At 38.6% G+C, this 26,005-nt stretch overlaps 2 protein-coding genes across 8 annotated transcripts in view; one reads left to right on the forward strand and one right to left on the reverse strand.

Moving 5' to 3' along the window:
• The window catches only part of KNTC1 (kinetochore associated 1), a 73,859-nt gene extending 70,544 nt beyond the window's left edge, over positions 1-3,315 (reverse strand). For all 3 annotated transcript variants that reach the window (XM_032800615.2, XM_032800616.2, XM_032800617.2), the window contains exon 1: positions 3,167-3,315. The gene's annotated coding sequence lies outside the window, so the exon portion shown is untranslated. The remainder of the gene's footprint in view (positions 1-3,166) is intronic.
• Positions 3,316-3,493: 178 nt separating this feature from the next.
• On the forward strand, positions 3,494-24,931 carry RSRC2 (arginine and serine rich coiled-coil 2). 5 transcript variants are annotated; one of them, XM_032800505.2, is made up of 10 exons: positions 3,494-3,645; positions 10,398-10,554; positions 11,930-11,973; positions 14,803-15,015; positions 15,731-15,874; positions 20,079-20,201; positions 20,706-20,785; positions 21,530-21,762; positions 23,263-23,352; positions 24,297-24,931. In XM_032800505.2, the coding sequence occupies exons 2-10, from the start codon at positions 10,474-10,476 to the stop codon at positions 24,474-24,476; spliced, it is 1,188 nt and encodes a 395-aa protein (XP_032656396.1). In that variant the 5' UTR covers positions 3,494-3,645; positions 10,398-10,473; the 3' UTR covers positions 24,477-24,931. The 5 variants fall into 5 exon arrangements, with proteins under 5 accessions (XP_032656396.1, XP_074916053.1, XP_032656394.1 ...); XM_075059952.1 differs by having other exon boundaries at positions 21,533-21,762; XM_032800503.2 differs by having other exon boundaries at positions 14,825-15,015.
• Positions 24,932-26,005: the final 1,074 nt, after the last annotated feature.

Consider the following 26,005-nt stretch of genomic DNA (forward strand, 5'->3'; position numbering starts at 1 on the left):
TGGGGTTTTAAGGACTAATTATCAACCAGAGCCCCTGCTGGAGTGAGGGGTGATTCCCTGGTAAGTTTATTGTTGTATGTGTAGGTTCTTTTATTGCACTGGTCCCCAACCTTTTTGGCTGGTGGGCGCCAGCTGAAGCACCCGCCGAAATGCTGCTGAATTTCAGTGGCGACGCTTCTCGATGATGTCACTTGCCATCGACAAGCGGCATCATTGAGAGGCGTCCTTGCCGAAATTTGGGGTGACGCCTCTTGATGACGTCACTTGTCGACAGCAAGCAGCAGCATCGAGAGGCGTCCCTGCCAAAATACTGCTGCGGCATTTCGGCGGGTGCTCTCCTGGGGGCCAGGACACGGGCACATTAAGATGACCCTTTGAGTGCCCACGGGCACTGCGTTGGGGACCCCTGTTTTATTGGCTCTGTCAAGATATTTTTCCCACTTTGAACTTTAGCGTCCAGAAAGTGGGGACCTGCATGTACCCTTCTAAGCTTAATTCCTAGCTTAGATCTGATAGCACTGCCACCAATCAGAAATTCCAGTGTCTGGTACACTCCGTCCCCCAAAACCTTTCCTGGGGAACCCAAGACCCAAACCCCTTGGGTCTTAAAACAAAGAGAAATAAACCATTCCCCCTCCTTTCCCCCTCCTAGACTTTCCCCTCCCTGGGTTACCCTGAGAGAGACACTGATCCAACTCCTTGGATCTAAAAACAGAGAGGAAATTAACCTTCCGCCCTTCCTTTCCCCCCACCACTCCCTGGTGAGTTCAGACCCAATCCCCTTGGGTCTTAAACAAGGGGAAAAAATCAATCAGGTTCTTAAAAAAAGAAAAAACTTTTAATGAAAGAAAGGAAAAAGTAAAAATTATCTCTGTAAAATTAAGATGGGAAATGTTTACAGGGTCTTCAGCTTATATAGACTAGAGGGACTCCCTCCCCCCTAGCCTAAGATACAAGTTACGGCAAACAGAGGTAAAATATCCTTCCAGCAAAATACACATTTGCAAGTTAAGAAAACAAACATAAGACTACTCCGCCTTTTCTGGCTAGTACTTACTATTTTGAACATGAGAGACTACTTCAGAAAGATTGGAGAAAGATCTGGTTGCACGTCTGGTCCCTCTTAGCCCCAAGAGCGAACAACGAACAAAACAAAAAACACAAAGACTTCCCTCCACCAAGATTTGAAAGTATCTTGTCCCCCCATTGGTCCTCTGGTCAGGTGTCAGCCAGGTTTACTGAGCTGCTTAACCCTTTACAGGTAAGAGAGACATTAACCCTTAACCATCTGTTTATGACAGCCTCTTAATGTATTCTGTAATGCTTTTATGTTAAGAATGAGTGCTTGCTAAGAAAGAACTATGTAGCAAATTGTAACTGTTGGCAATTACATTGTCTGCCATTTCTGAGGAGAGAAGCAAAGAAGGCCTGCTTAGGCAGTCTGTCTTTTGGGGAATAATACAGTACAGACAGGGAACTGTTTAGCCTGGAAATACTTGCCTCTCTGCCCCTTCTGAGCAACGTATCTACTCAAGACAGGTGATGGCTGGTGTCAAAAGTATGTGACCTTGCTGGACCACAGAGGAAGAATATAGGTGCAGTTGCCCTGAAACCTACTTAATTGGCTGCTCTTCCCCAGGTAGTAAGGCAGGGGGAAAACAGTGAATCAGAGCTTCGCCAGGAGGCAGCCTTTGTGTTATCTTGTTGACTCAGTGATTGTAAAGAGTACAACCCTGGCGCTTCAGAACATAAACCACATCCACAGTCAATGTGGTCTCTTGCTTGGCATGCTCAGAGCTTATGGGTCAGCATCATAGATCACATTCTCCAACACCTTCAGCACTCTAAGGGTATCTTCATAAACAGGGGTGAAAGTAAGCTGGTACGGCGTACTGGCAAGAGCCAATATTCCATGCCGGACCGCACGAGCTTCCGTGGCGGGGATTTAAAGGGTTCTTGCCTCCTCGCCGTGAGCTCCAAGCCCTTTAAATCCCACCTGCAGTTCAGCACTCAGGCTGGGGCCAGGATTTAAAGGGCTCGGAGCTCCCCACTGCTGCAGGGAGCCCTGAGCCCTTTAAATCCCCCCGCAGCTCCGGCAGCTGGGCTGAGGCTGGGATTTAAAGGGTCTGGAGCTCCATCAGTGGCTGGAGCCCTGGGCCCTTTAATTTGCCCTGGAGACTCCCAGCCACTTCTGCAGCTGGGAGCCCTGGCTTGATCTAAAGGCTCTGGGGCTCCCAACCACAGTCAGTGCCCCCAGGCTTTTAAATCTTGAGAGGCCCTGCCTCTTTCAGTTGATGCCACACCCCCTCAGGACTCCTGCAGTACTGGTAAGTCCTGTAAGTTACTTTCACCCTCTGTTCATATTTCAAACCTGAAATACACTTCACCCCACATTGAGCCAAGTGATGAACAGCTGGCTTAGTAATTCCTTGGATGTTAGCCTGAGGCACTTTTTTGATGGTGCTTAGTGGGTCTTTACTCTAATCCTTTATGGCCCATACCATGCCCAGCCAGGGTGACTGAAATCACACACCAGCAGCACTCCAGGAGCCAGGCAGAGCTCTTTCCATGCAGGGGGAGCTAAGCCTACATCATTCTGAGAAAAGGAAAGAAGAAACAGCTCACCCTATCCTCCATGCAACAGCCAGCATTTGAGGGGGTAGAGGAGCCAAAAAGCCGCTCCTTAGTCCTGGAAGACCAACTGCCCTGCTGAGCCTGGGAGAGGTGGATGAAGAGCCCTAGAGGAGGCTGGGTGCAGAACTGATGAGTGGGGGGTGGAAATAATTGTTAGGCAGGGATGGGGCAGATGTGGACGGAGAGCTCCAGCAACAGGGGCCAGAATAACCTTAATAAGCGAGAGGAGCATTGACAACATGCACGACCACACAAACATGGGAGTGTTGTCCAAAAATTATGACAAAGCCTCAACATAATCTCTAAAAGAAATCCATTAGGGTAGGACCAATCTCATAATTTTAGGGGATCTGACTTTGATTTGTGAACCTTTTGAGGTTGACAACAGTACACTTTGCATAAGCTTCAGCTCAGGCCAAGGATTCCCCCCCCCTCCTCAGTACCTTGTTTGCATGACCCCCCCGGAGTGCCTTATCAACCTCCTCCCCACTCAGGGGTGTTTTATCAATACCACACCTCCCCCCAACATTACCTCACCTTGGCATCCAGTAGCAACGGCTCAGCCCAGAGGCACTGTATAAAGGTCTCTCTCACCTCAGTCACAGGAGTGAGGTAGCGAGCTGGGCATGAGGCATAAAGCTCTGCTACGGTAGCTGTATCACAATCTGAGATTCAAATTGGCGGGAACAGCTACAGGATGCAGTAAGGGTCAAAGGCAAAGGCGCGCCCGACGAACTAACTAGAGTGCCTATTGCGTTCCCGCCCATTAGGCTGGGCCCTTCGCTGCCGTTGCTAAGGTAACAAGTTCCGCCTTCATCCCCAGAATGCACTGCGGTCATCCTCCCTCGGCCATTGTTACATCCGGGTACCCGATAGGGGGCGCTGGAGCAAGCGGGCGGGGTTTGCTCCTTCAGTCGGTGAGCTCTAGAGCCGCCCGCAGCCGCCGAGGGAGGCTGGGTTCCTCTGAGGAGCCTGTGAGGGGAGCGAAACCCGCAGCACTCGAGTATGGCGGTAGGTGCTCTTCATCATGGGGTATTTTAAGGAGCGGGGAAGCGAGAGGAACGGGAGGATCTGAGTCGGGGAACCGGGTACGCGCGTAGACAAAATGGCGTCCACCTCCTCCCCTTGCCGGCGCCATAATAGGCTTGAGTGTGGGGGAGGGGAGGCTTCTTGCCACCTTCACTCTTTTTCCAGAAGTTCCTTCCCCCCTGCCCCCCCTCCCCGCCCCTGGTTTTGCGAGAAAGTCTTGGGACGTCAGCTTTGGGCTTAGCTAATTGCTGTCCCCGAGGGGTGGGTGCTGCTGCGAAGGGGGAAAGGGCGCCTTGGAGTCCAGACTCTCCATAGCTCACGTTCCGGCGGATCCTTCTTGTTCCCCGCCCCTTTATACCTTTCTCCATGTTTGGGAATTGATTTAATATCTGAAACTATCTTCCAACACGCAGCATTAAATGCACTCAGAAGCTGTCCCGATTGGAAGTTTTAATGGGAGATTCCCTTGCTATAGTTAGACTTCTTTATCGCCCTTTCTCTTTTATATATGCGACTCTAAGAGAAGGGGGTTTTCCCTTTTTTGGTAAATTATTGGTTAAACTTGCGGTTTTAATCTTGTACTTTATTCCCGGTTAAAAATTCGTGTTTGTAAAATTTTAGGATGTCAGTCAAACATAACTTTCATTTTGCATTTATAAAATTGTTATTTTATATTTGATACGTGTCAGATTATGTGAATTATTTAGTCTGTCACATATAGGAAGGAAATTAATGTCAAATAACTATGGGAGTAGAGAGAATCTTACTCCTGTTCTTTTAGCAGATCTACTTGTGACACCTTAGAGACTAACAAATTTATTTCAGCGTAAGCTTTTGTGAGCTACAGCCCACTTCTTCAGATGCATACAATGGAACACAGAGACAGGACATATTTATACATACAGAAAACATGAAAAGGTGGAAGTATGCATACCAACAGGAAGAGTCTAATCAATTTGTTGGTCTCTAAGGTGCCACAAGTACTCCTGTTCTTTTTGTGGATACAGACTAACACTGCTACTCTGAAACCTTAGGTCTGCTATTGACCCCAGCACCGCTTTGTGATGGTTCTCAGGGTACCCAGAAATAGGCATTACCTTGTCACTGGCTGGAGCAAGCTTGAGGCAGTCTTGCTTGTACTTAACTTGGTGTCAGCTTCCTAATATGCAGCAATCTGTTAACCACTTGTTTTGACCATCCCAGCCCTTACTTTGCCTTGCAGTTTAACAATCCCTGTACACAGTGCCTCTGAAGTGTTCCCCTGTGATAGCCTGCCCCTGACACAGGTTTCACACAGAATTACCAGATCTCCTATTCCTAAGGGAACAGAACACCCCAGCTTGTAAAATTCAACTTAGGATCAAGACTTTGCTTAACATTAACCCCTTAGATATGTTTACATTGAAAACAAGAATATATTTATTATCAAAGATTCAAGGTAAGAAAGAATATTGGAAGCAAATACTCTGTATATAAAACAATATAACACGCTTTCTAGAGACTACATTTAACTACCAGGTTAATCTCCTATCTAAGGAACTTTATCTTACCTAAAGTTCTCTGTAGCATTTTCAGCCAAGGTTGGCTGAGGTACTGTTTTCATGAATGTAAATGCACTGTCCCTTTACTTTCTAGGTGCGGGATGAGGGAATGTCATCATTGCTTCATTGTCTTTGCTCATATACAGAAAAACCACCCTTGGCTTGTTTTTACTGTGTGCTACTTCCCTGTTGATTTCACATCACTTTATTAACATTAACTTTGTATGTAAATGGATATCTCTTGTGTTAGTTTATACTGCTTAATCTACATCCAGAGAGAGAGAGTTCTTACCTCCTGTCTGGAGGAAAACCTGTTTTTCTCCTTTGCTAGTGATTAATACCTTGATACTGACTTTAAAAACATAGCTCCTTACATAGTGTCTGTGTCTGCGGTTCACAGACCAGTGTGACAGCAGCTTTCATTTGAGACCTCAGATTATATTCTTTAGTGAACTTAATGTATGCACCAGACTCATGACACTTCTGTAACCCTTTGCCTGTTGGAATTAAGAGGTCCATGGGTTACATACATGAAGTTAAGCCTGTACCTATGTTTCTGCAGAATTTAGGCCTTTCTGTGTAGTGTAGAAGTGTCCTTACTTTGCTGAGTAGTGGACGAGTAATTTTGGACATGAATAATAAGTCTTTTTTGAACTGGAGAACAGTGTTGTAATAGGCTTGCAGTAGAACCTCAGAGTCATGAACGTCTCTGAAATGGAGGTTCTTCATAACTCTGAAATGTTCATAACTCTGAACAAAATGTTATGGTTATTCTTTCAAAAGTTTACAACTGGAAATTGACTTAATACAGCTTTGAAACTTAAAAAAAAATTCTGCTTTCCCTTTGTTTTAGTAGTTTACGTTTAACGGAACTTTTTTTTGGTTTCTGCTGCTGCCTGATTGTGTCCTCCTGGTTCCAAATGAGGTGTGTGGCTGATGGGTCAATGGATAACTCTGGTGTTTGAAACTCTGAGGTTCCACTGTATTTTCTGCTGGGCATGGTATGTGGACAGCAAAAAAGACAGTTGTTAAAAAATTTTTTATTGTTTGGCTGGTACTTCAGCCCCTCATCTCTATTCTCCAAAGAAAATGGGTTTAAAATTTAATGTCAGCTTTTTAAAATACTTCTTAAAAATATACTCCAGTTAAAGAAATAAGACACTGGTTCAGTTGCTGAAAATAAAACATGTCAGAAATTTTGTCACCGTAATATAAATCATCCTGTGAAACTCATTAGTTGTGGACATCTGCAAATATCCCACATGATCACTGTACCAACAGTACTCTGAAAGACTCCCTCTCTCTAAAAAGTATGAGAAACTAGTTAGAGAGCTTTGGAATGCCAAGGATTGATGGAATGACAAATGTGGAGTTGTTTATGCTCCATTATCTAAAGGTCTACCATGGTTTCCTGTGGGCGGGGAACTTTAGAGTTAAATATGACTAGACAACCAAAAGCCAAGATACTCAATCTGGGGACTAACTGTTTAATTTAAGTATATTAGCAATCTAAAACCAGACTCTCTAAATATCAAATTTTGAAAAGATTAATACACGAACATTTATTTTGGATACATAAGTGGAGGATGCTATATATCTTCAAAATTATGTGCTTTAACTTCTTTTGATTTTTCAAGATTTATAAGTGGAGGACACTTTGTATCCAAAATACATTTTTGTGTTCTACACGTTTATAATAAATGCTATATGAGAGGTACGTGTTATTATCCTGATAATAGAAAAATAATTGTTTGCTTGCTTTCTCACCCCAGGCGAGTGTTTGAGTAGAATTTTGCAAAGATGCTGGTGTGGAAGGAAGGGAGCAGTAAAAAAAGATTAGCTGCCTGAACAACATGGAGTGGGTGGGCTAAAGCATGTGAATTGTGAATATTGAGGAGATGTGAAAGGACCGTGTAATGTCACAGATGAAAAAGCCCACCATTAGTACACTATGTCCAGTAAAAGTTTTTTTTTAACTGACATGCTGAGGGAATGGGGGCTGCTGGTAAATTAAAAATGCCGATTAACTCAGAGGAAGAGGTTTAGAGTGCGAGTGAGGGGCTGCGGGCACAGGCTCTGGGAGGGGTTTTGTGGTGCCGGATGGGGTGGGGCACTCACTTCTGGCGTCTCCCTGCCCCTGCTGCTCCGTGCAGAGGTGCGGACAAGCGACTCTGCAAGCAGGCACACTGTCTCTGTCTGCATGTGCTGCCCGGTCCAATGGGCTGGGAGCCACGGAGGCAGCAGAGCTGCCTGGTTGCACCTCCGCCAGCAACAGCAGGGACAGGGAGCTGCTTATGGCAAGCAGCTGGAGGTGAGCGGCACCCCAAACCCCTCCTACCTCCCTGCCCCAAGCCCCCTGCTGGACCCAAACTCCCTTGCAGAGCAGGCCCTGCAGTCCCTCCCACAGCCCCCAGGCTTCGCACCAACTGAACTTTCAGTGCAGATCAGAAATGCTGGTTTATAGAGCTTGCTGGTTGGTGAAGTGCTAGATAAAAGAGCTTTTACTGTAGCATTGTTTTTATCTGAATAATCAGAAGAATAACTAAAGTAGCAGGGTGCATTGATTTAAATTAAGGCAATTTAAATAATGATTTAAATCACAAGTGCAAAACCTGGATTCTAATAAACTTTTCCATTTGTGCTTCCTTTATTTTCTAAAGATTGGTTGATATAACCACTAAAACATGTTGATTTACAACAAAATAGATCTTTTATACTAGATTTGGTACATCTTTTTACAACCTAGCAGGGTACCTTATAACTGTATACATCTGTTTAAGCAATTACATAGCTTAATATTTTCAGATTATTATTAATTTTACATTTTAGTATGTTAGAAAATGGTGACTGATACATTGCTTATTTACTAAATAATAAACCTTTTAATTATGATTTGTGTCAAGCTGCAGTAGGAGGGTGACTGGAATTTAATTAAATACATACAACAGCGTATCAAAATAAATTGTAATCAACAAAACCTTTTATGTTTTGGATACATAAACTTCTTATCAAAGCATGTTTCACATTTACAACTAAATGATTTATTAAACAGAGGAATTAATTAGTGAATTAAACAGATTATTTCAGGTCCTTCTGGGAAAATTTTCAGATCTGCCTAATGATTGGATCTTATGTTCCTAGTCTTGTTTAAGTCTCTTGAAAATGACACAGTCTCCTAAATTATTTACAAAAAGAACAGGAATACTTGTGGCACCTTAGAGACTTGCAAATTTATTTAAGCATAAGCTTTCGTGGAGTACAGCCCACTTCTTCGGATGCATCGGATGTACTCCTGTTCTTTTTGCGGAACACAGCTGCTACTCTGAAACCTAAATTATTTAGGCTGACCTATTGTGCCATATTTAAAAAGCTTGACTTCAAAAGTAAAATGTTTTTCCCGATTCTTTCTTCGTATAGAAAAATAGCCTTTAATTCATAGTTTTTGATAGAGGCTCATGTATTTAGCAGACTAATTTTTTTATTTAAATGTTGTAAGACAGTGGTTCTCAAACTTTTGTACTGGTGACCCCTTTCATATAGCAAGCTTCTGAGTGTGACCCCCCCCCTTATAAATTAAAAAACACATTTTTATATATTTAACACTATTACAAATGCTGGAGGAAAAGCAGGGTTTGGGGTGGAGGCTGATAGCTTGCAACTCCCCATGTAGTAACCTCATGACTCCCTGTTTGAGAACCCCTGTTGTATGAGAAAATAATGAATTTAGGCCTTGACACATTTTTTATTGAATTCAGATTTCATTTCAAATAGGTTTATTTTAAAAAAAGAAAATCTTACTATAATTTACAGTGGAGGGGAAAAAAGAATTTAAATCTCTTTCCTTGATTTTCTCCCTTTCCTTCTCGCCCTTTAAATCATTAGATTTTTAAATCTTCCCTGTTAAAATCTGGTTCTATCTTGAAATTGATGCTGTTTTTTTTTTTTTTTTAAAAATCAAGGTAGTGTTCCATATTTACTGTCTAACTGATTTCTACATCTGTTTTGCTCAGTTTGCCAGTAAAAGCATGGCTTTTCTGTCAGCCATACAAACTCATCTGGGCTTAGTCAAACTGGATTCTGTCCCTCATGTCACCAGTAATGCATTCTTCAGGCCAAATTATGCCCTCAGTGAAATCTCTGCCACTGGGTCCCTCCACAGGTTTGATTGTGCCTTGATTTCACCTGTTCAGAATCTCAGAAATCAGTGAGAGTGCATCGGTGCAAACAAAAGCATAATCTGGCTTTGTAGAATGTCTGGTGATGCATGAAATGAAAAGAATTCGTCTTAAATGTCAGATACCAAGGTGTGTTTGTGGAGCTGACAACAAAACTGGGGAAGAGTGGAGAAAGCATGTTCTTGCAAACTGAGCAGATTTGTTACAGAAATCATTGAGACGCAATGTGTGTGGATCCCTACGATTCTTACAAACACACATTTCACGCGGAATGATATTTTAATAATAGCACTTCTATATGTCTGACCAATGTTTAACACTTAGTAGCTTGGAGCTCTGTAAATATATATTTTAATTTCATGTCTCTTCTAGGCCAATTCTGCACTGCAGACTTTGATGCTTAGAGCACCATGATTTAGCTCTGTGCCCTGATTCATGATATAATCTGGCCTGTCTGTACAGCATTGTACACCAGAAGTAACCTTAGTGATATGAATTTATAAAAGCAGCATTAGGATGCACAGCTAAATAACATAATTTAGAGAAATACAATGTGAGCTTTAAATGGTACAAAAATTAAATGTGTACCAAACAATTCAGAAGGTGGCAATTTTACACTACAAGTTTAAAAAAAAAAAAACTTTATGCAAGTCCAATATCCTTCTTTAAGAGTGTTGTTCTTTTATGGTTAAGCTGGGTTTGGGTGACACTCTTAGTAATTCTGTTCACACTAGACTGGATGCAGCATGTCTTGATAACGGTGCAGGAAGCAACTGTCATTTTAGTACACAGACATTAAGACAAAATGATTATGTATCCATAACATTCACTTGATAGAAAATCAAGTCATCCTAGAATGTTCTATTAAAAGATGTCTGATTTAGCTGAACACTTTAAATAAGATCCAAGGTGAAAAGAGCAGCTTTATGTGCTAGTGTATCTCATTATCTTCTCTTTGAATTTAAAAAGAAAAAAATCTTTGATCTTAAGTTTTAAATATTTTTATCTGCCCATGTAGGGTAGTGATACAGAACGAGATGGAATAGCCCCAGAAAAATCATCCCCAGAGAGAGAGAAGAAAAAGGAACAGTCAGATGCATCTAATTCTCCTAGAACCTCAAAACATCATTACTCAAGATCGCGTTCACGATCAAGGGAAAGAAAACGGAAGTCAGGTATGGTCAATCTCAAAGTGATGTTGCTTTACCTGTATAGGTATTTATTATGACAGATTGTTAAATCTTGTCATAGTGTATAAACTTGATCCTGGCTCAGGAAGTTCTGGAGATAACGTATTTTCTGTCTGGGTAATGTGCAGATAAGTTAATGAAGCAAGTTATAAATTATCTCTGATAGAGAACAAAATTCTTGATTCCTGTGGATTCACTACCAGCCAAAATACGTAAATTTCATCCTGGCTGTGTTACTGTGCAAGTCCTTTTGACGAAAACTGACATATTAGTCATATCTGCCTGAACTTAATTTCTGATAGTAGAATACAATATTTAAAAATACTGTAAAGTAGAAACATGCACACTTGCAGAACTTAAATCTCTGTTTTTAAAATATAGCTTTGGAAAAAGTTGCTCTCAGAAGTCTGGTGCTGGTGGCTTAAGATTGAGAAGCTGAAAGTTTGGAACTCTACTAATTTTGAGTCTTAAACTGTTTTTGAAATACTTTATACTGAGACTTACTAACTTTTTTAAATGATTCATGTGCTGAAAATAAAAATTGAATATTTTTCCAAAATCTAATGGATATTTTTCTTGGCAACACATAAGACTTAGAAAACTTACACATCAGGTTTTCTGTTAGATGTGTTTGGATTAAGATACTTCACTCCACGGTTTATATCCTAAATAGAACAATTATGTTCTAGATGAGCAGGAGGTGAGTATGAAACAAACTAGTCAGGCAAAAGTAAATAGCATAAATGGTGAAAAGAAATTACCGTATATACTCGTTCATAAGCCAGATATTTTTGGTAAAAAAAGTGATGCATCAGAGAGCAAGAGTCAGCTTATAAATGGGTCTACACCAAAATTTGATGATTTTAAACTCTCTGGAGTCATTGAATTGAACATCTAATACATTGTCGTTTTGTGTACTTGGAGCGTCTGCAGGCATGGAGCCCTTCAGCTCCCTGTGGGTGCGGTTCACTATTCCCAGCCAATGGGAGCCGCATGAAGTTCCAGCGGCTTACCCTGATGGCCAGGAGCCAAAGTTTGCCAACACTTGAAATACAGGGTCAGCTTATGAAAGCGTCATACAGTTTTTGCTATTTTTACCTAACCATCTTGGGGGATCGGCTTATAAAGGAACGGGCCAATGAATGAGTGTGTATATATATGGTCATTAAAAAAAATTCTCTGTTCTAATATGGTTTCTGACATAGATAAGGAGTCTTTAAGAAAAATTAAAAACTATTCTTAAACCTTTATTATTGACTCTGGGGTAGAAAAGCTAAATGTAACTTACATGAGTATAAACTAATAACTTGACAAGAAAGTTCATATTTACTTGATAAATAACAAATATTTTCTTCTTCAGATAACGAAGGAAGAAAACACAGAAGCCGGAGCAGAAGCAAAGAGGTAATTAACACTTTGTAGTGCTTAGGTAATTGTACAATACATCTTTAACAGTATTTTGTAGTCATGTGCGTGTGTGTAAAACTATATATAAATGACTTTATGGTAAGTACAAAAAAAACATTGGAAACTCAAAAACGTAAATGGGTATGGAGTACCTATCATAGTGAAGCATGATTGAAGCCATCATTTTGACAAGAAGGTAATAGTTTATAGCAAAATTGCATTCAGAAACTGGTAACTTAAATTTTTTTGTGGAAACAGCCAAATTAAAATTTCGTATGGAGAAGTAGAATTGGTGTTCTTGGTGACTATCTCACAGAGCTTCCATTAACCAGAAGCCTTACACCTTCTGATGCCTGACCCCTGCTCAGGGGTCTCAATGTTGAATACCCATCTACCTCAAGATATTTCTTAAAAAAACAAACAAACAAACAAACAAAAAAAACCACGGACTAAACTCTGATGATTGCAACTTCGAATTTTAAGGAATGCTGCAGCATTACATATGTAGCAATCTCAGCAAGAGTCAGCTGGAAGTATTGCTGTGACAGCAAAGAGCTCATAGAGGGCTTCTTTAAAAATCGAAGGCAAGGGGAACGAGAAGAGGCAGTAGCAATGGTACATTGGAGATAACTGGCTTACCCACCAGAGAAGAGGTGAAAGGAGCAAACAAGGAGCAGCAGAAGTAGCCAGGAGGGAGGCTGTCACGTGGGGCAGTAATAGGCTGGGTAGATGGGGAACTCCTAAAATTTTATTGTGGGACAGGAACTTTCCCTTTCCCCCATCCCAATGGAAGCTCTGTAAAAATTAATTTAGGAGTTTTTGTGAAATTGACTATATTGTTTAGATCACATGATAACATTTCTATAATAAATCATACTCAGCGTGCTAATGCGCGAAGAGACTGAACTGAAGACGCTCCAGACTCAGATAGCAAAATTATAAGCCTACTTCATGATAAGGTAACTATTAGTCATTCAAACTCATATTTCCCTTAAAAATATCTTAAATCGGTTATGGGATGTAATGGTGTTTATTACTGAGTGTATGTCTAGAAGACTGAAATTAAAAAAAAAATTCTCATTACACTTAATGTTCAGAAAGTGTTTCTTCACTTATAAAAAAAAATTCCAGTGTTTTACTATACTATTAGGTCCCAGTGAAGCTCTTACATCTTGCAGGTTGATTTAAATGATTAGCAGGTTTTTCATGAATAGGTTACCTGGATAGTGTCTCATGGTATATCTTAGCTTTCAGATTGTTTTTGCTGGGAATTGAGGTTCTTAAAGTTGCTTAATGGGCACAGACTAAAGACTAAAAACCATCAGTAGCTGTTTTTGAATATATAAGTCAAAATGTATTGTATTCATGGATGTGAATAGTATTAAGTAGCTGACATCTAAAAATAGACTTCTGTTTAACTCAACTATATTTCCATATATTATAGTTATTTTATGAGTTAAAACTATAATAATAGACTAAAAATAGCCAAAATATTTCCAGTTTGTTAAAAATGTTTGAAATGAAGGCTCTAGTACATGTCTAAAATTTGAAATTTACCAGCAAAAGTTTAGTTTAAAGGATTTGGGTGAAAACATCTTAAAAGCTTATTGTTGGTATTATCTAATTATGACAAGTCTGTTCCAGACGTGACTATTTTAAGTGATAAATAGGTAGTTGGGGGAAAGGATATTTAAATGTTCAGTATTACTTTAGAGCAGACTTAGCTGAACCTGTAAATGACAGTATTTCAAAAACATAGGATTTGCACTGATACTGCTATATGATGATTATAGTTTGATTTTTAGAATCCTTTTTCTAAAACAACTTAAATGGTCTACAGTATTTTGTATTGGAAACAACTAGTAAATAAGTTGGATATATTAAGAAGAAAATTGTTTGCATCGTTTAGTCTCCAATGAAAACACTGTTAAAAATCAGAACTGACCTTGCCAAAGTACTTTTGGCACTGCAGCTATAGAAGGAAGAGGAGCGTGCTTTAAAAAGAGGCAATGCAGAAAAAAATTGCAGTGCAGGATATCTCCATTTTAAACTAAAGTGTGAGGCTTCAAAATTAACTTTAATTTTTTAAATACCTTAATTTTTAAGTCATCAGTACTTATTTAATCATGGGTAGAAGAATTTGTTAAACTTCAAATAAAAAGTTGTCATACATATGTCTGAAGCTGTTTATGGGTTTACAAATGTGCTTGTGTACATGGTATGTCTCTAAACAAATTTGAAATATATTTTATTTATAAATATGTATGTATGTGTTTATATACATGCTCAGACACTGGTAGAGACAGAAGTGTGTTAGGTTTTTAACGTTGCTCCATTATAGATGGAGTAACCAGTAACTGAGAATGAACACCGTTTTCATTGTAATGCTTTGAACTGTCATGTAAGAAGACAGTGTAATAATATAGTAGAACCCCTTTTATCGGCCCCTCTGTTATCTGTCCTTCCGTATTAAGCAAACAACCAATGTGCACAAGTCCGGAAGTGGGTGGTCTCTCATGTGGCCGCAAGATGGTGCTGCCTTGCACTTTCCCATTCTTTGGATTATTTAATTTGGCCCTGGTCCCAGTTAGATTGGATAAGTGGGGTTCTGCTGTACTCTGATGGGTGCTTTAGAAATACGTAAGATAGATGGTGGGGGAAATGATAGTCTGTATTTGCAACATTGGATAGATGATGGTATTAAGTAAAATAGCCATCACTCTTGACTGAGCCACACTCCTAAGGTTACTAATGTTGCATCACAACATATCATTTTTATCTTCTGATACCATACTAACTCTTTTTGTTGCACTATCTTCCTGAAAGAACCAACTTCTTCTTAAAACAGGCAAGAAGACACGAGTCCAAAGAAAAGTCCTCTAAGAAACACAGATCTGATGACCACAATGACAAAGAACACTCTTCTGACAAGGGAAGAGAGAGCCTAAATTCATCGGAAAACGGTGAGGACAGACACAAACGCAAAGAAAGGAAATCATCAAGAGGCAAAAGTCATTCAAGATCCAGGTCCCGTGAAAGGTAAGTTCTCTATAAATGATCATTGAATAATCATATTTTTTCTCCTTCAAGTGCTTGACAAAAATTGGGTGCTTTGGAGTTTTATTAGAGTTCCTATATAGAACTGAATTGTGTCTAACTCTGGGTTTAAAAAAAAAAAAACATTCTGCAAGAAATCGTTTGGTAACTCTAAAGTAGCAAAGATTCCGCTTTTATTATGCAATGCATTTAATGCTGATCCAGATTTTTTTGTCCTGAGTTGATGATAAAGTTATTGAGCCTCTTTAAGGCTTGATATAGATAGTGTCTAAAATTAATCCAACATATGCATATTAATTTATGCAATGAATGTATATTGCATAAATATTTAATCCCTTAGCACCAATGACAGTACATTTTCTCCTACTACCGACAGACTGTTACTTTTCCTTTTTCTGTGTATTGCCTTTAAAGTCCGTACCTCTTAAGTGAAGAGTTTCCTTTAAGGTATTAGAGTTCTACTGTCTTAGATAAGAAACTCAAGTTAGCTCTGCAAATTAGGACCCTTGCATTGGAATGCTCTTTTCATGTTGTTTGGTTACGGCACTAATATATTGTGTATCAGTATTAATGAGTAACAATGCTTAATGAACTAATGGCTTTCTTATAGTGGTAGTCTTTTTGTTTGTTTCCTCTTTCATACCCCTCACTTACCTTGAACAATTTATTAACTTTATTACTGGAATGTATGTTTCAGGCGTCATCGTAGTAGAAGCCGGGATAGAAAAAAGTCACGGTCCCGAAGCAGAGAGAGAAAACGCCGTATAAGATCTCGTTCTAGATCAAAATCTAGACACAGACATAGAAGTAGAAGCAGAAGTAGGACTCGGAGCAGAAGCCGGTAAGTATTATGTTCTTAATTTGTGATTTGTGTAAATGCTGTTACTGGACCACAGAGACTTTGTCACCACTCAAATGTAGCATGTTTTAAAATCTATTCAGATTAACTGAAATGGCATAATTAATGGAAATAGCTTTCTATTGCATTAATATATAGAGGCTCCATTGTGCTTGTGACTGTACAAATGCCCCAAAGAGCTTACCATCTAAGAGTTGGGTTCTCACCTTTTTTTTAGTAGAATGACTCCATGGTATAACTTAAAAAATGTCTTGGGACCCCACAAATTAAAGAATGTTGGGTGGACCCTATTATCTGAGACAGTATAGATTATAGGATTTTGAAAAATGATTTCAACCCACAGAATGAGAGGACAAATGGCTTTGTTAAAAGTGCAGAACTAAGAGTCCAAAGTTATGGCTTCTGTTCCCATCTCTGCCCCAGTCTTGCTCTGTGTCCTTGGAGAAATTGCATGATGATTTTAGACTTCAGCTCCCATGGCTATAAAATGGAATTACTGAAGTAGAGAGCTATTGAGAATAACTTGTAAACCACTTTTGAGATCCTGGGATGGTGATACAGAATACAAAGTATAATTTGTTACTGAAAGACAGATGTGTAATTCCATTTAAACTATTTTTGACCGAATTATTTCTTGTCAAGCTCATTTTATATTTCAGTCTAACCTGTTCATGGCACACTTTCAGTTTAATCGACTTGGAGTATAAAGTTCTCGAAAAAGAACAGTGCACAATTAAAGAGGCAACAAAATCTGTTGTTTGATGTTACTAGAGTGGTGAGATTGCCAAAGTGCTTGTTAAAAATAACTTTACTGTATCTGCATCTTGTTTCCAGATGGTCCTTCTCTGTAAAACACACTTCAGGAAAGGGGAGCTACCCACCTTGAAAATACTAGCTATCAAAGATACTGACCCTCAGTATATCTGGTGCGCTTGACTCCACAGCTTTGTTTGACAGATCTGGAGCCTTTTGTGGTTCTTTGGGTTTTTTTAATCTTGTATCGAGATAGTGCACTTGTATTCTTAGGAGTGTTTTTAATATGCTAACTGATCCAAAACAGGTGGTAGATACTTATTATGTTCAACAAACTTGGGTAACAAACATGTGAATCCTAGATGTGAAAGTGATACACCCTCGGAGCCCTCTGAGATCCTCTGAAATATTCAAATGCCCATCCTTATAACATAATCCAAATATTTCAAGTAATGGCTTTAGTTTGGAAATCTCTAGTGACTATTTAGCATTAGATCAGTTTAGTGTCTCACTATGAAGATCGGGGTTCTGGTGTAATATTACAACGACACTTGTGAAATATTCAGCAAACTTAATCTGATCAGCGACAGAATTCAGTAGTATGGTTTTTCTCACAAAGATACATTCTTTCAACATGCACTTCTCAGAAGACAGCTGAGGGGACGTATGTGACTTAATGAACATGCTCCTACTGATATTTAATGTAGGATTTTAAACTGTTTTTTGGGGGGGGGGGCAGGTGGGGAGGGGAATATGGAGAATGGAATGTGTCAGTTCTCTTTAGAGTTCTAAAACTATAGACTGCATATATTTAACATAAAAACAATTCAGTATCATTTAAAAACTGTCTTTCGTATATTTTAATGATCCTATGTGCACTCCCATGCATGTGTTCTTGCTTCCTCTTCAGGAACTGAATTCAAAAATAACTGAAATTGAGCAGCAAGTGTGCAGGAAAAATAAAGGGCTTTCAGTTTAGTCATGACCTTGCCAACCAAAAATATGCAGTATGTTGGTTTGCAATCAATTATGACAGTAATCCACTTTTTTCGTGATTGCTGTATTCAGACCTAATCAAAATAGTGGAAAAATGAATCATTAATATTTGAAGTAAAGTGTATGTGGGTCACACGACTCTTGTGCTTTTTCTAGCAGCAGCTGGGCCTTCGTATCACATCTGAGCTCAGTTAAAGTCTTTTGAGGTAAAACCACCGGACTGAGCTCCAACAAAATATACTTATACTTTCACCACAAAATGAAGCCGCCTACTCATGAAACACTGCATTCACCATGATACAGCGCAGCATTTATAGTTGTCAAAGCCTGAGTTACTGGTGACCGTTTCCAAGAAACTCCCCAGTCTGTTTTCCAAGTGAGCTTTCTTTATTGGCACTTAGATCAGTCTGAAGTCTCTTTGTCTTTGGTATTTATAACTTTCTAGCAGTTCTGCTATTGTCTTGCTCAGATTCAGAGCTGAATGGGGTGCATGAAGCATACAGCAACCATTTTTCAACTCTAAACTAAAATGCTCAGATACAGACATTAAAATTCTTAAATTTTCTTGATGCCTTGGTTGGGCACATGATGGATCAATCCCTGATAATTGGCGCTATGACAGGTATGCAGGTGTCTCTGAAACTCATGTTGTGGATTAAGTCAATTCTGATGAACGATGCAATTCTGTGCCGAGTTTCACAGTGCCTGAGTCAATATTTTGACTGTGATCTCTTCTAATGAAGGAGTAAGCTGACCTCTTTTGTCCTCCATCAGGTTTTTAATGAAAACTGAGCTTTTTTGTAACTTTACTGTGGTAGTTAGTTCACTGCAAATTGTTTGCAGTCAATGCAGCTTCGAAAAAAAGGAGCAGAATATTTAAAATAGCTGCTCTGTCTCCAGCCAGCCATATTCCTTATCACAGCTTGTATTTATGCTTCATCAAATGTCAAATTGCAAAAGCTTCGGTCACTGTACATCTTAAAATACTTTCCCTCTGTGGTATTATGTAAGAGCCACGTGGGGTGTTGTCTCTTGCAATTTGCTGTTTTGTCAAGCACTTTCAGAAATTTAAGATATGGTGGTTGTATTGTTCCTCTTGTCGAAAGCCTTGCAATCGAAAAATCTTTGATATCTTGTAATTGAGTGATCAGTGATGTTGGATGAGAGGATTGGTGGTAGTTGTGCTTCACATCATTGTGTCTGAGCAGCTATTGGATAGCAGCAATATATTTTTACGGTCAACCAAGTGATCATACTTTATATCAGGAATTATACTGCTAGGGAGGAAGAGACTTATTGGACAAATTGGTGTCCAGTTTCTAATATTTTTCTTTAGTGCCCAGATATTCTATAATTGAAATTAGTTTCTTATCAGTTTACTAGCCTTCAGAAAATCCATGCTTCAGAGTTCTCTGCACTGGATGAAATTCCAAATAAGCAGTGTTCCCTTTCAGTGGTATTAGTATGAGCTTCTGAATTCCTGGGTTCAAGGTGCTCTTCTAACTTAATCTTAATTTTACAGCTCTTAGTTTTAGCAGGACTACTTGCCAAACAATATCTATGCAGTTATTTTCCTCATTTATGTCTAGAGATTCAGAAGGAAAGTCTATTAGGGTTTTAAATCATCCAGTCAGAACACAGCATCTTCAAAGCAACGGGTGATAGGTGATTACCCAATCTTGGGTCTCTGTTAGCAATTTTGAAATCTTGCCGATTTATTATTCTTGTACCAAGACCAGTATTTTTCCTATGTATGTAAAAACATTCCTCCTATAGAGGGCTATGCATTTTTCAGAGCTAAACTTGCTTTTTGACCTTTTTTATCAAGGTTTTTTTTCCTACTTCATTTTAAGATGTAGTAATATCTAGTATTTGACATAATGGTGAACTGTTCATAAAATTATTAGATTATTGTAAATTACTCCTTCAAACTTTTCCCCATCAAAAACAATATTTTTAGGACAGATATCCACCTGTTAGTGTTGGGTGGAGCATAGAACTCTTCCCCAATCACTTTATTGAATTTTACAGCATTACTTTGTGTGGCTCTGGTAATCTTAAGGTATTAGTTGAAAAAGGAAGGCTCCCATGGCCATCTGTTATGTCATATTTAAAATTTTGAATTTCATAGTGTGTAAGAACTCTAAATTGTAGATTTTAGTCAAAGATGAATAAGGAGGAACTTCAATTCTTAGAATTGAGTGTTCTAACATTCCCTATTACAGAACTATGTCCTCTGGTATTTTCATTTATTCACTCTCCCCCCTCCTCCCGATGTATTGTTTTATATTTGTAATTGTGCTTCCCACATTTTAATCCTCCACTGTGTCCCTGGAAAGCAGTTGAAGGATTTTAATGTTAAATTACTTGTGGAATATTAAAATACATGTGGATTTATTTCAGTGACTAATGTATCTTTTTATTAATATGGTCACAGAGAAAGAAAGAAGAGAATTGAAAAACCTCGAAAGTTCAGCAGGAGTCACAGCCGAAGTCCAAGTCCACCACCTTTTAGGGGGCGAAACACAGCAATGGATGCACAAGAAGCATTAGCCAGAAGGTACTCAATTTCATTTAAAAAAAACCTGACATACTACAGACTGAAATACTTTCCCTACCTAATAAGGACAGTGCAGATAGTGACAGTACAAGATTCTTTACAGTACTTTGCCAGATGTAAGTGTCTGATCTGGAGGAATCAGCCAGTTAATGCCAGTTGTGGTGGCTTTTGGAATTTGAACAGCAAACCCACTTAGGACTGGATCAAGACCACCAGTTCACTACTGGTGCATATGTGTGGTGTTGCATTTTACTTAGTTTTCCTTACTGCTAAGCATCTATTTACTATTCTCTGTAAGCTTTTTTTTTGTTTGTTTTTAAATGTTTACAATTTAGTTTCCCCTTTTCAGCATCAAGATTTCTGTGTAAATAATGGTAAAATTCATGTGCATTCTGACTTTACTTAAATAAATAATAGACATTTGTGTGGAAGCTGACCAATATTGCTAATCTTTTGCGCATTAATGTGTTTAAATTACTTTTTTATTATGTAAATCACTTGTAGATTGGAAAGAGCAAAGAAATTGCAAGAACAGCGAGAAAAAGAAATGGTTGAAAAACAGAAACAACAGGAAATCGTTGCTGGTAAAAAAAAATTTTTTTTTAACTAAAGTATACGTACAGAACAGTAATGGGAGGAAAAATAGGATGTAGCTTCGTAAGATCTTAGACTTAAATAGTTCTGCAGATCCAGCTGAAATACCAGTAACCGTTTTTTCCTTGTTCAGTAGCGAATTATGGTATCTTGAAACATATGGTGTTCTATTGCATGAGAAAATGTTTGAAAACTTCCTGTTGGAGTTTTTATTGTTCCTATCAGTGCCCAGCACTACAATCACCATCCTGAGGATGACTTGATAACAAGAACTCTGCACGTTAATTGTTAGGAGGGAGAACACGTCCCACACCCAATGCCTGAAAAAGCACCCCAGAACATTCTTGAGCCCCTGTTGGCTGAGGACATGAGAGAATTGTATTTAAGAATAGAGCTCTAGTTTCCCATATGGTATTCCAGTCAAGTACTATATTACATATTATACTTATTCCAAAAAGTATGAGTCACTATCTTCTGGCTTTTAGTTGTTCATTGCTTAAAAGTGATGAAGGATGTGCAGTTCTACTTTTTTGGCTATTGGTTCAGAAACAAATTTGTGAACTCGGTATACCTATTTCCATTTTCTAATAATGCAAGGTAGAAAACAACTACTAAAATTATATTGGAGTGTTGCTCTAACAGGGTATTCCTCGTGTTGAAAGTTTATTCAAAACTTTAACATTGACTTTCGTTCCCTCCTCCCCCCTTCCCCTCCAACACTTTTTTCTCTTCAGCAGCTGCTGCCACTGGGGGTTCTGTCATCAATGTTGCTGCTCTTCTGGCATCAGGAACACAAGTAACTCCTCAAATAGCTATGGCAGCTCAAATGGCAGCACTACAAGCAAAAGCACTGGCAGAGACTGGAATAGCAGTACCTAGCTATTATAACCCAGCAGCAGTGAACCCAATGAAGTTTGCTGAGCAGGAGAAAAAGCGGAAAATGCTCTGGCAAGGGAAAAAAGAAGGGGTAATTCTCTTCTGTCTACTTTTAGTTGAAAACATCTTAATGTTGCTTTCTGTGTGACAAGATTAAACTAAGAAGAATGAAATTGCTTGTTGACACTGACGATCTCTGTTAGCAACAGCACAACATTAAATTTGGAGTGTAGGAAGTAAGAAATGACCTAGTCTTTGAATGTCAGATGTTACAGTGATAGGGACCATATAAGAACCCAGATAGCTATAAGGCATAATTAAATTTTAAAATAAATTTCTTGGGTTGCTTAAAGGTTGCAACTAAATATCAATTGCAAGATGGCCTCTGCTTTGGGATATACAGTCTGTTTTAAGCCTGAAGAAACAAAAGTTAAAGCTCTTGGTTTCCATGAAGTGACATTCTGACAAAATTAAAATATAATGCTTATGCAGCCTGTTATCCTGCTTTGACCCCCATAACATTATTTCTGTCATACCATCACTGTGAAAGTTGGATCATTTATTTTGAGAAAGCTGTCTTTCTGACACGCTGCAGGCTTACAGTAAGCAAATTCTGCAGCCTAGCAAACAATGTCTCGGGTATAAAGCAGTACATTAACATGATGATTTTGTGCCTATAAAATTGCTAATTTGTAGTCTTTAAATCCTTCTAAGTTTTAGGCTGTCAGATTTATAATAGTATTAACAGAAATATAGATCTTGGAATTAATAAAAAAAAAAAAAGGGGAGGGTTTTGAGGGTAGTTGAATTTATAGAAAGCAAGTCAGGATTTGAGTAGAGTTTCATCTTTCCACCTCTCAGTGCCAAAGATTTGGTGTTAGTGTTTAGTGGCTGTAGACATCATATGCTGATATAAAGAGTTTGTGATATATCAGATTAATTGCCACCAAATTACCTTAATAAACAAGTTCAGGTTACTTTTTAGATTTGGATTTTTCAAATTTCACTTTCTACTTAATGTCTTTTGTATTATAGAGTAAAAGATTGAAAACAGCGAAAGCTTCAAACTGTGCTATTGGACAAAACAGGACACACTACCAGCCAAAAAACCCTCAAGTGTCCCATAAAGTATAATAGTAAAGATAAACTATATGTGTTAGCACATCCCATCAGCTCTACTGCAGTGAAGAAGTTCAGGGGGACTCAGTCTGTCACCACCAATATGTTCAAAGCAGTAAGCATTATCTGGAAAGGATAATCATGAACCAGCCTCCTTTCTGGAGCTCATCAGAACTCCTGCTTAGTTGTAAGAAGTGTTGCTTCTGAGCAGTTTATAATGAGGGTCTAGTGTTTCAACAGCACTCCCACCCTTGTTGACCTACAACACCAGACCCGGACTGAAAGTTTGAACTGGGAACTTCTATACAGCGATAGAGAATAATACTACCAAAGTAGGCCATTGTCTAGACCCCTTAGTGTCAATCTTTTTAAGGCATCTTTCTGTCTTTCTGTCTTACTACTTGAGTTGTAGTTTTATTGGAAGTGTTCTAAAAAACTTTTAAATTTGTGTAATTGTTTCCTACTCTTGTAGGATAAATCACAGTCTGCAGAAATATGGGAGAAATTGAATTTTGGAAATAAGGACCAAAATGTCAAATTCAGAAAACTAATGGGCATTAAGGTATGGAGTTCTGAATTTCTTTGTATTTGGGTCTATAATCTTAATCTTCCTTAAGAGTGTGTTTATATCCATTTAAATTGCTTACAAATAGCCGAAACCACATTTTGGGGTGTTCCAGAATTAAAAATTTGAATTCATATTAAGATGCTGTTTGTGAATTTAAATGAGAAATATTTCTCAATTGAAGCAGAAGTTCTTGAACTTGCTTTGAGGAGATTCTGACTAAATTTTCTGTGAAGGCTTGGAACAGAAACTATTGTAATTTCTTAACTTGATAGTCACAGTTTAGTAGTTAGCTGCACAGGGTTATTAAACATACTATTTAGTAATTGCAGATACGTATATAAATTTAATTCAATTATTCTTTTGTACTAGGGCTGTCAAGCAATTAAAAAAATTAATCACAATTAAACAAGAATAGAATACCATTATTTAAATATTTTTGGATATTTTCTACATTTGAGAGTTAGCTGCTATTAATCAACAGCCCTTCTTTGTACTAATAAAAAAAATCCATTTAGAAATAAGGAAGAAACATCTTATTATTTGGGAGTGAAGTGATGATCAGACTAGTAAATTAGAAAAAACAGTTCCAGTTGTTGGATTTCGCATCCAATTTTAAATTGTTCTACCTTACTGTTTAAATAGCCAAATGTTGATTTGAGTCTAGCTTATTTTAAAGCTGAGCAAATGTTTAATGTAATTCAATATTAATGTTTTTCATAGGTGAGGGGAACTTACAATTAATCAGTTTTGTTAAGTGTCATTACACTTGATGCCTTCTCTGGCACACAATTCATATTATTGATAATATTATTGCCAGCTGCTACAAACAGCCAAGTAAAAGGTCTTGTAGAAGCTTAAAAAAACAGCTATAATTAATGCTTTGACTGTTCTATAATAATGATTTAACCTTTTTCTATAAATCACTTTCTAATTTCCAGAGTGAGGATGAAGCTGGTTGTAGTTCAGTTGATGAAGAAAGTTATAAAACTCTGAAGCAACAGGAAGAAGTATTCAGAAATCTGGATGCACAGTATGAGATGGCACGATCACAGACTCACACACAAAGAGGAATGGGATTGGGGTTTACATCTTCAATGCGAGGAATGGATGCAATTTGAAAAAACATGATTTTAAAGTCTGGGACTTTGTGGATGATTCCCGTTCTGAGGTTGGGTCCTTGTTCACCAAAAAGCTAGCATTCTAGCTTGCATGGGTGTTGCATTGACTTTAATTTATTGAAAAAGTACAAATTTTCTGTAAATATGAGATCAGTGATACTGGTGTTAGTGTTGTAATCAGGTTATACCCACTTCCATTAAACTTGACAGAACTATAGAAGGACAGTATTTTTAGTTAAAGTTCTACTTTTTCAAACAAAGCAGCAGCTGGGGTAAACTCATACATGGATATTTCGTGTCCACCGTCTTGTGTACTTTTGTACTTTAACCTTGTACAGTTATTTTCAACTCTTGAAACATGGAAGAAACATTGTGTAGGTGTTATCTAGCAGATTGGCTTATTGGCACATTAATCCAGTGCAACAACCTGGTTAATAAATATGTTTTTCTCTAAACTGGTATTTTTAAGCTTACTTAAAAGTTTGTTTTAATTGGTTTCTTTTAAGCTATCCCACCCATAAGTAATTTTTAAAAGTTATGTTGAATTTCCAGCTATTACTTTACCACAGGGAGCTCTGTAGTAAAATAAGAAAAAAGGGGAATGTCAGAGGGGTGGTATTCAAATAACAGTAATGGGTGCTGCACACTTGTTTTTTAACTTGGCAGTTTCTGCTTGACTGTTACTATGGTGTACATAATATGTGCCAATATATTAGCAGGTCTTGAAAAACCCAGCACCTACTAAGCAAGGGATTAACCTTCTCATGAGGATGAAATACACCACTTCATCCCTAGCCAAACCCACGTCCTCCCTAGTCTCCTGTTAGCTAGGTGCTCTCCATTGCTTGGATTCAAAGACACTACCACTAGCTAAATTTTGTACCCTAATTAATTCCGCCTTTATACCAAAAAAAAAAAAATCAGCGTTTTTTCTGTGACCACAACATAAATTAATGTCCCATACAGTGAATTCAATTTACGCTGGACCTACAAGCAGAGCCCTCCATTTGGTGGCAGAGAGGCATAACTTTCCCTCTCCCCCTTGGGCCAAAAGAGGGAGCAACAAGCTGAGGAGCAGGAAGGCCTTGATCAGCTGGAGGACAACGAGCTACAGGCCCCCGTCTGCTGCCTCCCATCAGAGGGATCTGAGGCAAGAGTCTGTTCTACCACCTCAGAGAGGGCTTGGGATGGGGGTGGAATGAAATGCAGAACCCTGCTGCTGCTGCTGCCACAACCCCACCCAAGCCCTCTGCTGAAATGATCAAGTAGCTCACATAGTCATATCAGTTTTAGTCTGAGTTCTAGATGACTACTCATGCTTCTGTAAGATGCGTGAGGCATATCTTGGTGATTCTCATGGTTGGTCTAACCCTTGGCCTATCTGAAGATGACTGGCTGTTTTCTCTTTTTACAGTAAAAAAAAAAAAAAAAAGTGATATAAAACTTCATGAATAAAACTGACAATACAAAATTGGTTTCCTTTCTCAAACAGATACAGTGGAAACATTTCAACGTATAAAGAAAGAAAG

This window comes from Chelonoidis abingdonii, chromosome 22 (assembly GCF_003597395.2).
Source record: "Chelonoidis abingdonii isolate Lonesome George chromosome 22, CheloAbing_2.0, whole genome shotgun sequence".
In the NCBI taxonomy this organism is placed as follows: Eukaryota; Metazoa; Chordata; order Testudines; family Testudinidae; genus Chelonoidis; species Chelonoidis abingdonii.